The 13,625-nt window shown below is 43.6% G+C and overlaps 1 protein-coding gene across 1 annotated transcript in view; it reads right to left on the reverse strand.

Moving 5' to 3' along the window:
- LOC144934612 (receptor tyrosine-protein kinase erbB-4-like) overlaps positions 1-13,625 on the reverse strand; it is a 247,651-nt gene that overhangs the window by 90,075 nt on the left and 143,951 nt on the right. The window contains exons 9-14 of the mRNA XM_078860618.1: positions 13,310-13,436; positions 11,804-11,877; positions 10,600-10,690; positions 8,743-8,942; positions 7,440-7,572; positions 6,388-6,478 (exon numbers count right to left, since the gene is read on the reverse strand). Of these exons, the coding sequence (XP_078716744.1) occupies positions 6,388-6,478; positions 7,440-7,572; positions 8,743-8,942; positions 10,600-10,690; positions 11,804-11,877; positions 13,310-13,436 (716 nt within the window). The remainder of the gene's footprint in view (positions 1-6,387; positions 6,479-7,439; positions 7,573-8,742; positions 8,943-10,599; positions 10,691-11,803; positions 11,878-13,309; positions 13,437-13,625) is intronic.

The following is a 13,625-nucleotide window of genomic DNA, read 5'->3' on the forward strand; positions in this document are numbered from 1 at the left end:
AAACGCACACGATACAACCCAAAAAATACATCAGAGTGCTAGGAAATAATAATATTTGTACAGCTCTGTTAAGACCACATTCAAGAAAATATATTTTTTTCAACAGATAATAACAATAGCATCTTATATATGAGAGGCACATCCATTCCCATGGACTCTTTTTTCAGGAGGGCCCTGCATTGGAATGTTTGGCCAAGCTATTTATGAGGTTTTTTTTACTGCGGGAGGATTTAAACTGGATTTCAATTAGAAAAGCAACATAGTTTATACGTAAAGAAACATTTAATAATTAAAAAATCGGATTTGGTGAGAAACCAGCATACTGCACTGCCATCATGAGCTCTGTGTATCTTCCAACCCTGCCGATATTAGGAAGCCACTGGAGCTATGCACCTTTAAATCTACATGAAACACTCCTTTCCTTAGAGCTGCTTTTTGTGTTGAGTTTGTTGTCCTTTCCTGCACCTCCGATTAGCACGTTGGGTACATACGGTGCAAAAGAAGCTCAAAATATATCCATACATAAAGTTCAGCCTTATGCTGCCATGCCTAGCACTGTGACTCTGGATCTCTATAATCTGTCACCTAGGTCAGTGGTGTATTTATGGCGGACTTTTCACAATAGCTCGAGAAGTGAACAGCCAGCGGACTAGTGGCAAGTGCAGATTTGTGATGCCATCCCAGTGGATGAAACATAAGCCATTTTATGTGTTTAATGATACAGCTGCTTATATATGAATTGTATTGAATCTGCGGTTTAGAAGGAGATCATAGGATGCTGAGCATCAATTTGTTTGCATCTTACCTAAAAAAAAACATGATTAGTTTTCCCATCTCAACCACTTGCACAGCACGCCAGGAAGCTGAAATAAAATGTGCAGGATTTTAGTCACCGCATCTAGTATGTAACCTGTTGTTTGTCCATGTATATAAAAATTAAGATTGCTATTGCTTCAAAAAGGAAAGTCATTTGTGATGTCACTGAAAAACAAGAATGCACAACTATGACCGATTTTGGCAGGATTTTTTAACGTGAAAAAAAGTATTTTGTGGTTAGTTATTTCATTAAGCACTCGAGGTTGACAACATGCTATTATGAGACATTTGAAAGTTAATGTTCCAGTTAAAAAAAATGCTTTCATTTTATTTTGTTAAAAAAACAAAAATAATTGCTTTTCAACATGAACATTATTCAAAACATGACCTTGGACATATTGCTACATTTAAATTGTATTTAAGAGTAGTATTGAACATTTTAATAATACTCATAAATAAATAGTCGTGATAACAATTATTATTACATTTTGGCAACTTAGGTGTTCCATCAGCCTAGTCACCATTGAATTCACGCAGGAAAATTATCTCAAATGTTTTGTTTAAATTAACGTCACATATCCCAACAGTGAGATTTACAGTTATACATCTATTTCATGTTTTAGGTGACCAATATGCTTTACATGGGTTCAGTGAGCTACATTGGGCATCGGTTGAAAGAGGCCGAGTGACGTAATCATCTACCGCGGTCATTCCTGACATGGTGAAATGTTCTTGTCACTGTAGAAGTTCATTTGGTGGACTAATGCAATTCACCTAATGGGGGTGCCGCGGTGGCTAGTAGATGTTATCTCCCTCGCCTGGTATGCTGGAGGTCGTGTATTCGACCCTGACGCCTGCTGTATATTTGGAGTTCGCATGTTCTCCCCGTGGTCGCGTGGATTTTTCTCCGGGTCCTTGAACGTCCAGTGAAGTAATATTTTACGGTTAATACGCCCACGTGACCAGCCAGGGTGACCTGACTGATTTTAACCGCAAACCTCCACAACCAGCAGCTGAAGCGCCGTCGCTGAACCACGTGGCCCCATTCCTCTCACTCCACCCAGGCTTTGATTGGTTAACGTAATGGGCGCGGCCATGTGCTCTACCCATTTAACAGGTTGGCCGAGTGCTCCACCATGCTTATCGATTACAAACGTTAGCCCTGGGGAGTGATTTCCTGGCGGCGTAACAGTCCACTGGTGGGAAATGTGTCAGCTTCTCCACATTGCAAGACAGTATTTTTTGCAGCCTTGGTAAGAGCAGCTTTACAGTCAGAATGCTTTACGTTTTGAAGAAATGCCCACCTGTACTGCATAGTTAAAATCTAATAAAATTTAATAAATCAAACTCTTAAAACGGATTACACAAAACAGTAACATTTAAAATTGACACACATGCTTTAACTGACAAGATAACTCTGATTGTGATGTCCTGTAAAAAAATATAAATGCAATTTTTTTGCTGCTTTAGAAGTGGCATTGTACTTTATATCCATGTTGATGACAAGTGATGACAATATCCAGTCACGTAACCTCTGCTGTAGGTCAGGCCCTCATTAAATATGGGCGGTGACTTTTATCTTCACGAAAAAGTTACGTGCGCAGAAAAGCCTTGTGTCACCATCGCTCACAGCGGTCGCTCGCCACGCGAAGGCTTGTACACATTTACTGTGCACTCTGAAGTATTGAGGGCCTTTGGCGACGCGCACTTTATGACGCATCCCCCTTCGCAGGTAAATTGTGCGGCGATGAAGCCATGGTGCGCATGAAGCACTCAGCTGCCAGGGCTGTGAGATGCCTGCAGAAGTCACTGGAGGATCAGGTTTCTGACCAAATCTGTACAGAGTTTGAGCTTCAGCCCTTGATTTCCCTTTCTTTTTAATGAGGCACCCACGAGGTTGCATCAGCAATGCAAATGTTCAAGAAACTAATAATGCAGAGGCGAATTGGAAGTTCAAAAAGAGCTGTAGAATTAATATGTTCATACTTGGACTCGTTCATTTCCCTTAAGGACCAGTCATTGCTAGTGATTGTATTGATCACCCAAAGTACATAGCAACTATGAGTTCGCTAAAACCGTGGAGATGGTAGAGACAGCACGTAACCCAGTAGAAACAATTGGCCAATGTTTACCTCAGAAACGTGGAGTAGGTCAAGCACAACTTGTTAGCTATCAACCTGGATACGGCATTGCATAACAAGTTCTCAGGCTGGGGCCTTCAGCAGAGCTCTCCAAAATAACTCAGCGACTGAGATGTGGACGTGATGTATCTCGTGGTATCTCGACTGGAAAGGAGATCGTGAAGAACAATATATTTAGGAAGAGGTTTGCAAAGTCGAGGAGGTCGAGAGATGTATTATCATTTTTAGACATCAAGGTAGACATTTTTGATGGACTATGAACATATTCAACTTTCCTATTTAACGATAGTGCGTGTGGTGTTGTACAGGTCAGAGATTCCAGCTATACTCAGCATATCGATGCAGGTGATAGACAATAGAAATCGCACGGCAGGATCGGGGGTTTAGCAACTCATAAATTCAGCTGAAAACATGGGAGATGTGAAATTGCAGATGTTATCGGGACGAGGTTCCGATGGCTTGATGGAGTTTGGAGGAGGGCAAACTACTGATGCGTCCGTGCGTGAGTGGGCAACCAGAGGAGGGTGGCCAAGGACAGGACCTAAAGCCATGCGATGGGACACTGTGAAAACAGACCTTGGAGGGCAGTTTCAGACAATATGGGTAGCTACGGGATCTGGATGAAAAACAAGGGAGCTCTGGCAAAGTGCAGTGGCATCAATGGCACTGATCAGGATTTTGACCTCAGGTGTTAAACTGTTTGTGTCCAGTGGTAATCTTTCTAAAGGACGTCTGTCCATTCTGTTAAATTGTAACACACCACCGCAACCATATGCTGCGGTTGCAGAGTTCAGAAAGCCGTTTCTGAGAACAGATTTGTGGACGCAACAATTTCCTGAGAAAATGACATGGTCACCGGCTGCATTCGGCATTAAAGTGCCCCCTTTGATAGATTCATCCTGATGCACACACCATGTGATCTGACCCCATTTGATGTTACTGACCAAAAGACTCACAAGCATCATAACCAAGGATAGAAATAACTCAACCTTCCCAGAGAAGAATGTTGCATTTTTTTTCAAACATCCTGATTTGAATCTGGTCTCACCACTTGCATGCCAGTGCTGTTCCTGTGCACTCCTCTAAACAGAATGACCTTCCCCTGACCTCTTAGGACCGGGCAAGGCATCATAGCGTGCAAATTCCCCACATCGGAATTGTGCATCCACCAAGGAAACTACCGCCAACAACCCCACCGAACGTGGTGCTAGTTTATTTACCCGTCTCTTAAGATACCTCGTCGTGTGAAGCACACGTCTCGTGAACAGGGGACTCGCCAAGTCACACCTCAGTTGTATTAACGAACCAGGCGAGGGCACCAATTTTTCCTAGATCCAAGATTGTATCGAGCCCTAGAGCTCGGGGTTAAAACTCACCCCCCCCTGCTCTTTATCAAAGATTGCTGCGGATTCTCTAATATCCTCGGGGAAGGGAGGACCTCAGTTTAACGTCCCACCCTTGCAAACCCCCAGCGAGTCGTGACACAGAGCAGCGACTGAGCACTGCATCGAGGGAGCAGTTGAATTCAGGTGAAAAGAGTTACAGTCCAATCTACTCTGGTTCAAAGTCACACTCTCTTATGAACATATATTGATGTGTTTTGCTTTTTTATACAAGTTTATGAGCAGTATTCTAAAACTGATTGTAAATTATGAGATTTAGTTTCTCTAGTTCAGATCTCAAAAAATGAGGCTGGGTTGTGGTGTGGCCATCAGCTATTTTACAGTAAAAGAAGTGTGGAAATAGGGTTTGTTGATCATTCAAAGGTTGCGTGTGAGATATAAACCTACCAGCAGAGGTGGGACAAAGTCATTGTTATGCAAGTCCAAGTCGAGTCGCAAGTCATCAAATTCATGACTCGAGTCTGACTCGAGTCCAAGTCACATGACTCGAGTCCACATCTCATAGGTGGGACAAAGTCATTGTTATGCAAGTCCAAGTCGAGTCGCAAGTCATCAAATTCATGACTCGAGTCTGACTCGAGTCCAAGTCACATGACTCGAGTCCACACCTCTGCCTACCAGGCATTTGAAGCATTTATATATATGAAGGTAGGATATATATACCATATCCTACCTTCATATAATTAAGTCAATCTTGAAATAGGTTTCAATTTACGTTGTTTTCGCCTTAGGTCGCGCTCTCCAGGGAAGCATCCCCAAAGTAAATACTGTAGCGGCCTTAATGTAATGACAAGAACTATGAACTCGTTCCATGCTGTACGTTGTCCCGCGTGCCGTGCTAAGCACATGCACACTGAGATCTGAATCTGATATTTATTATCAACGAAGACAGCCCGGAATCGCTTCGTTCGGCACGTTGGGACGTGTGTAAATTGGTGGAGTAAATTCGTAATCCCGGAAAAGACGTCGCGAGGACTGGAGTTTGGAAAACTGCTGAACGCAAGGGGGGGGGGGGCAGTGCCGGATTATCCTCGTAGCAAAAGTATCATATGCTACGGGCCCCACACTTTCAAGGGCCCCGCGTTAAATGCTTTCAAGCTATCAATTCCGGTTCAGTGATTCTGCACTTGCTCTATTACTGTAGAACTATACTGCCTTCAACTTTTATGAACGACTGGGTGTTTAAGGTTAGCGATTTGTCGTATTATCTGGCTATACGGCAAATTAAAAAAATACAATAACTTTACTATGCAAGTTGAAAAAATTGTGTTTTAATATTTATGTGTTTTCATTTATTTAGGGCCCCTTTATAACATCATGCTACAAGGTTCCCGCACGATCTTCATCCGGCACTGGGGGGAGAGACGTTCTACGCGCGGCTTTGTGGGCCATCGCGAGCTGACTTCACGTGCGCCGCATGCAGAATCGGCTGCTTGAGTTATCAGCGCTGGTGGGGGGTGGGGGGGGGTGTCGTCTCGTCACGCGCAGCTACGCCGGTTCAGGGGCGCAAAGTTGATAGAAACGTCGCTTCACACTTTGTCGTGTGCGCGCGTGCGTCTCGACATCGCAGGCCGTGCTTGGTGCTTGATCGACTGGAATGTCCGCTGTCCCCCCCCTCCTCCCAATAGCGAGTGAGCATTGCCAACAACAAAAGCACATTCGAGTCTAGATTTGTCGTCTATCATATCACCACGCTCGCCCTCCCCATACCCCACACCCCCACCCCTCCCCCCCTTGCGCCCCCCCGCCCCTTTCTTACCTATATAACCTCTAACCACGGCAACTCTCTTTTCCACTTCAGCAAAACATTTTCTTGCTGTGGTTTTCCCACCTGATGATGATTGCTTGTGCTGCAATCTAAACGTCGTGATTTAATTTATTTTATTTTATACCTACGTGACTTTGCCCGAAGAACCAAAGAGTATAGCACATTGAGTGTTTTAAAAAGCGCTCAGTACGGCGGTACTCGCATACATTCCTATTACACCGTGTCACGAAATGTTTTTTTGTGCCCATCTGTTACTCACCGGTCCGTAGCAGGTAGCTGAGTCATTGAACTGCAGACACTCCGTGTCACAGGGCACACATGTCGATCCATCCACAAACTCCCGGTAGGGTCTGGAAAAGAGAAGACCAACATCAGCATTCACATCAACTGCTGCTGTCAGCATTTGACTTGGAATTCAAACGGATTTGTTTTTACCATTCTAATTTTAAATATTTTTTTGTTATTTCTTTTTTTGTGCAGCGACTGGTAACCAAGCAGAGGCAATGGACTCAGCACCCATACGAACCTACTTTAATCATGTTTGCCAGCCCATATCTGGACCCACAAACTCAGAAGGGGTTTTGTTCTCTCAAAATACATTATTAGTCAGCTTTTTCAAATGCATTGTCAAATGAGCCACAGTTAATCACGCATTACACACGCATTTATACCTACATACCGTATGAAAAAAATATTTCTGTATTGATACATTCATTTAACTTTTCAAGTCAAATCTGGAATAATATTGAATGCAACAACTAACAAAATGGAATAAAAATTATCGTTTTGAATATGGAATATATTTTCTTGCAAGAGCAACGGGCCGCAGTAGCTGCAGCGTGTGAGATACGGAGGGTTTAGTGGTACATGATGTGCTCAGCCGCACCTTGAGATCAGTGCATGCTAAACTGTTGTTGGTTCCGAGAAGGTGTTTAATATCAGAAGGGTTGAGGGGCTTCAGGTATGCTCTCTGCCTTTGGAACCCCATCCCAAACCATAGCAGGAATATTGCTGGCACAATGAGTGGGTGAATTAGTGAGTGGTTGGGTAGGTTGGTGGGTGAGTGGTGAGGCAAATGGGTGAGTTCATAGGTTATATCAATTTCAAGAATGCAGACCCAATAACATTTTAAGCGAAATGTAAACATTTTTCTTTCATTTGCTTATCCTGAAGCTGGATTGATGAGCCAATTTTGTTTCGCTCTATCGTCAACGTTGCAATTGTAAAGTTCCTCGGGAAGATTCTGCGTGTGAGGAGCGCAACGCGCGAGGCCATGTGTCCCGTATTGTATCGTGGCGGCGTTCCCCTCACCCACTGGCGGTGTAGCAAGCCTCCACACAGGCGCGCCCACGGCTGAAGAACCTGCAGGAGATGCACTGGTCAGGGCCCGGTCCCCAGCAGCCGTAGTTCGAGCACAAAGGGTCACACAGCATGCCCTCTGAGGCTGCACACGCAAAGGGGCATACGTACACACGCGTGTGCACACGCGCACACACATGTGAACAGATGTGTCGGTGTGTGTATGTGTGTATGTATCAGCCAGTCATCTCGGTCATCTCAGTCAGTTGACCCGTGGCACCTGGGTCTGCCCCGTGACCTCCTGCCAGCGGGCGTTCGACACTTCACGTGGTCTCAAGGTGCACATGGCCTGGCACAAGCGTCGTGGTGACGTCACCGCCACTTAGTGGCGAATGGCGGTTGTTGTTGTGTATGTATGGATTCAAGCGCACACGACTGCTGTGCACATGCAGAGAGGTAATTATAATTGTTGTCGGTGAGACTCATCAAGGGTGTCAAAGGGAGGACTAACCTGCAGTTTACTTTCACTTTGTATCGCGTATCTCAGCAGTCAGAGATGGTTCCATAATTAAATTATGGCAATGATTTTCAAAACCATATCAGGTTCCTATCGCTAAAAGCTGCAGCTTTAAACGGGCTGCTCTCATGTTAACTTTGACGAATTGCTTTGAATGTGACACTTCCACACGCCATTCACTCTGAGTGGTGTATGCCACTAAGCTGTACGATCAGCTGAATATATTCCAAGCAGAATATATCAGCGCCACACATGCCACACAAATACTGCAATGTGCACCAGACCCCAAATCTGGATGTGAGATTGTAAGGCAAAGTGGTAGACGTGGCGTAGCCATTTTATCGATTCAGTAATTTGGAGGCAGCGTTGGTGTTTCATCCAGAGAAGATCATCTGTGAGACCCCCCATATGCTGGGATGCTATCTAGCTAGGAGATGGCAGTGGACCAAGTGGGCCCATGACCTATTCATGCAAAGCTTTGAGTGGTTTCAGCCCATGCATTGGTCTCCTTTGGATTATGTGGTTTATGATACCATTTTCGAAACATGTATTAAGACAATTTGGCCAAGCTTCCCAATGCAGGGTCCTCCCACATGTGTGCACGTACGTTGAACTTCTTTCGCGCCGTACGGAGCCAACCGTGCTAATCGGAGGTGCGGGGGCAGAAGGACAACAAACTAAACGCAAAAAAGCAGTTCTAAAGAAATTCGTTTCTATTGAGGACTTCTCGCTTAAATAATAACCAGGCTCGTTTGTGAATGGCAGGCAGAGGGCGACAGTCAAGGGGGATAGACGCACTGCAGTTGGGGGGAGGCTTGTTGTCGTGGATGAAGGGCGTCTGTCGCTCGCTCATGAACACCGACGTCCAGTTGATGGTGTTGTAGTAGCATAGGCGCTCGTTCTGCTTTAAGTAGACGTTGCCGGCGCTGATCTCGTGCAGCGATGCCAGGCCGAGTGCCGTCACCGTGGGAATACGTGCAACGAGAAGCGAGAAGCCCCTGAAGGGATTGACACAGAGCACCGTCAACGGTTGGATTCGACCTGCCTCGATTAAGCAGCATCTTGAGACACTGCACCAAAAACAGTGGAATGCGGGCAACCCTAGGACACGGACGGATATGTATTTATTTGAAAATAGACGTTCAGTCATAGGCAGAGGGAAAGAGGAAGGTCTTGAGGCTGGGCAAGAAAAGGTACAGGGGATCGACAACAGAGAGTTAACTAAAACTACACTATAATTTGTTTTTACCAGGTAAGGCCCACTTAGCTATATAGCTTTATTTTAGAAGTGACCTGGCCACAAATGATCGCCCTACGAAGTGGAATATTACGTGGATATTTATAGCAGACAAATACTCTAAACGCATGTTGATTTTAAATGTGGAAGGAAAAACCGGAGGACCAGGAGAAAAATCCACGAGCCCACGGGGAGAACATGCCAACACCATATATGCAAACGTCAGGGTCGAGATCGAACCCACGACCTCCTGTATACCAGGCGAGGTGGGTGACATCTCGCTATTGTTGCTCTGTATTGTGGAGACAGCAGAGGAGAAAAGCGACCTGGCGTTGGGTGAGGAATGTCTGGGGGCTATGACAAAAGGCCTTGAAAGGAGATGGCCTAGGTATGGGAAAAGAGATATTCGTGCGGTGGTGATCACCAAAAGTGACTGGTGCCACTTATTGTGAGAGAGATGGACTTGGTGTTGGAGATGACGAGATTGAGAGTGTGACCATGAGAGCGAGCAGGAGAGGAGATAGATCCATGTTTGCCAAGAGTGACTGGAATACGATTGAGATACCATTCGACGGATCATCAACATGGATGTTCAAATAATTATTGGTAAAGATAAGTGGAGAAGGGAGAACTGAGTTCGAGGTTAGACCTTGAAAGTCAGACGTGAAGGTTGCATTTGGCTTCGGTGGATGGTAGATGACAGAGTTTGAGGGTGTAAGGTAGTGGAATATGAAGGAACAGATGCTAACAAATAAATACAAATTAACATTGTACGGTGTGAAAGAAGTTTAACATCTATACAACACCTAACTTATGGAATAACCAGTTAAGAACCACCTATATCAGCACAGGCTGTGACGGCATCTGGATTTTAGGAATTATTTGTTATACTAATGCTCCATAAAAAAGGTAGTACAATGACACATCACTCAACTTAGATTTATTAGGTTGTAAATCCACATAATTTGCATTAGCATGCAAGGGTACTTCATAATTAAAACTCTGACAACAATAATACTACAGTAATAAAAATTAATTGGCCAATCAGCCCAGCTCAAGGATACATTCATGGAACATAAATGCATTTTTACATTTGACTTATAAGATTTGACTGTGACTGCAATCCTACTGGGATCATAAACATGAAAACTTTTTGTTTCAAGTAGTTTGTTTTTGCCAATATACCTTGAAAAAATATACAAAGTATCGCATGCATTTTAAATATGAATATATTTATTTAAAAAAGTAATGTTTCCATTTTTTTTTTTTTACAAATGAATTATAATTAATTGGATATTTAAAAATAAACATGAAAAGTACACACAGGGTAATACGAGGAATTTCTGAAGAACACAGGACATCAATATGGAACAAGCTGTCCATGCAGTCTGATCTGTCAAGGCCATTACACTTCGTACCTTTGTAAAACTCTGCCACGAATTGTGGTCAAGTTCTCAAACACCCCAAAGTCTGTCATGTTCCGTGGCCAGGCCTGGATCATCAAATAGCCTGTAAAAAAATCACGGTAATACATTTTTAACTTTAAAGCCATTACAATGTACTTTGTTCATGACTAAAGCTGCTTATAGCCATAATTATATGCTCGTAGCTGCAATTAAAAACATCTATTTAAATGTTTGGGCATGGAAAAGTGAGGTATGAAAATACATTCGCTGGTAAAAATGTAAAATAATGGTATCGCCACTGGTTAAGTAACAGGCTCAGAGGCTGAACATATTTTACTTAGGGTGTCGGTAAACAAACGCTGCCATAAAACTGAAACACACATTGTTGGTGTAGAAGTACATGCCTCTAATGAAGCTATTGAGGCAGAGTTGGCGAATCATGCAAAGATCACAAAATGAACGAGATTCCTAAAGTTATTTTAGAAGATGGCAGTACAGCACGTGTGTGTGTGTGTCCCATCTGTGTGGACGTTTAAGTGCTGCCCATTTGTATACAAGGCCTCCTGAATATGAATCTCGCGACTCACGGCCACTTCCCCGGATGGATAAATAAACTATGACTATTACGTGTTGTAACGAGGCGGGATTTGTTAAGGGATTGTTTGGTGACGATGGTGGGCCCACTCTGCAATGAAGGCTTTAACAGCAGGGATTTCGTTGCACAGTAGCAGAGGAAATCATTAGCACCCATGCAGATTGTGGCAAGCTGAGCAGGACTTTGTGGCCAATGTTCAAAATAGCTGCGAGGTGGCTCATGTTACTAATCCATATTTGTAAGCACCCACATTCGTTAAGTTTTAGAATTAAGAATCCTTTATTTTACAGGGTAAAAAAAACACTGATATTCGTGTGAACTTTGCAAGAAAAAAAATACATGAGCACTGCTAATAATTAATTGTTGGATAGTTTCAACTATATTTACCTGTTTAATACATTTATTGTGCTGTTTTCTGAAATGAACTAAATCCCTTCGTTTTCAGTTTGTTCATTTCGAGTACTTCACTAAAACTCACCCAAAATAAATAACCTTTTTTCCATTGCTCAAGGGCACTATATATGCAATTATCAATACAACCTATAAGCTATATTGTTTACAGAAATCAAAAGTACAACAACCCATGAACAATGGACAGTGTTTATTTTGTCTTTAGTTTACCTGTGACTTCCTTGACGCTGCGAAACACATTTAACTTCTCAGGTTCAAGGGGAGGGATTTTCATGTACGAATCTCTGAAAAGAATACAAGAAAAATTCACAACACAAATGGATAGACAACAAATAATATTTGGATTTGCTGCTATTATCTGCGGCCTTAGTAGCCTCCAAAAAGCACAAACTACCACGTCAAAGAGGCACCAGCACCATATTGTGCTCTGTCTCTTGGATGAGAATAAAACTCCACGTTCTCCAATGTGCATGCATTATGTAACCTGGCACCGGAAATCCCAAACAATAACTCAATCTAGATGCTAATGCATTGGACATAAATAACACAGACGCAATAATGCCAGAAATGCAACATTGAGTTTGCACGGGACTGGCAGAGATACGTAAGGAAGAGTGATCCTGCCTTGTTCCGTGGGCAATTTTACTTGTAAAGTGCCTTTTGTTCACTACAAAGTGCATCAGTTGCACGGGAACTGTAACTCTTCCACACTAGTAAACTGCGGCCACTTCCACAATGTTGCAATTTGTCTCGATGTTGCATTTAATCGCAATGCACACTCGGTCACAAAACTCTCCAGCGTTATCACATTCACTCGGAAAAAAAACATTGACGCTACAAGCTGTCTCAGGGATATGGGGGGGGGGGTTATTGTTGACTGAGTACTGCATTGAATGTTTTTGTAGTCTCGTTAGAATCTCAGCAGGTATAGCTGTAAATATAGCTCTCATGTAGCGCATCAAAGACATGGAACCCCGATGTGTGATGCTGCATTTCACGGAAATTATAATTTAATACTATGTAGAGTACTGACTTAAACGCAAACCAAAATAGCAATATAATTTGCAGTAAATAAACAGAAGAGACAATAATGAACAATTATTATACTCCATGAGGCATTATGGTTTTCATTATAACGTTAATTATGAATTCATCAAGCGTGCTAATGAGAATAAAGTAATTGGAGTATAAGACTTCTCAATACCTGTGTGTATTTAAACATCTGGCTCAACATTCCCATCAATATAAAATATAATGGACATAATATAATATGCAGTGTAAAGAGTCTGAAAACAAATGCATTTCTAGATATTCTACAAGATACCGGAGGGCTGATTTATTGAAGATGGGGGGGGGGAACTAAGCGTGAAGAACAAACGTATTGTTATTTATTTTTGTCTGTTTTTAAACAAGAATGGAAGGTTACCGAGGTCACAGAGACAGAGAGAGAACAAAAACTACGAGTCTCATAAAGCAGAAAATAAAATGTGAGATTGAGGGCTCGGTCACACGCCCGAAGTTGAACGGCGTTGAGTTAGAAGTGCGGACGGCCAGGGGAAGGCAGTGCAGAGACATTGAGGCGCAGCAGAGAACGAATGGTGACCTCCGAGCGCTTGCCGGCTACATCCCGCACGGACATTGCCAACCAGCAGACGGTACCAGCGCAGGGGCTGGAGTCAAACGGTGGACATGCGAGACTGCGCGCCGACTGCGTACCCCTTGATCCCCGTGACGAGGAAGGCGATGTTCCCGTTGATCTTTGTGCAGTTCTCAAACGTGTCGATGTTTGAAGCGTCCACGGTCTGCGCGTGGCTCAAGTTTCCTGTCCCGATGCCATCGCACGCTGCAAACCAGAGGGTCGTCCGCGCGCATTCCTTAACTCCTCGGTCAGCACGCGGTAGCTGTCAGCTTCACGCTGCTCTACCCTCAACCATTTCTTACTGAAGCCCCCGTGATCGTGTTCGCGTGGATCCCACCCAGCCCACGTGACATACATAACAATACAAAACCACCTGTGCCGTGATATTCAAGG

This window comes from Lampetra fluviatilis, chromosome 10, assembly GCF_964198595.1.
Source record: "Lampetra fluviatilis chromosome 10, kcLamFluv1.1, whole genome shotgun sequence".
NCBI lineage: Eukaryota > Metazoa > Chordata > Hyperoartia > Petromyzontiformes > Petromyzontidae > Lampetra > Lampetra fluviatilis.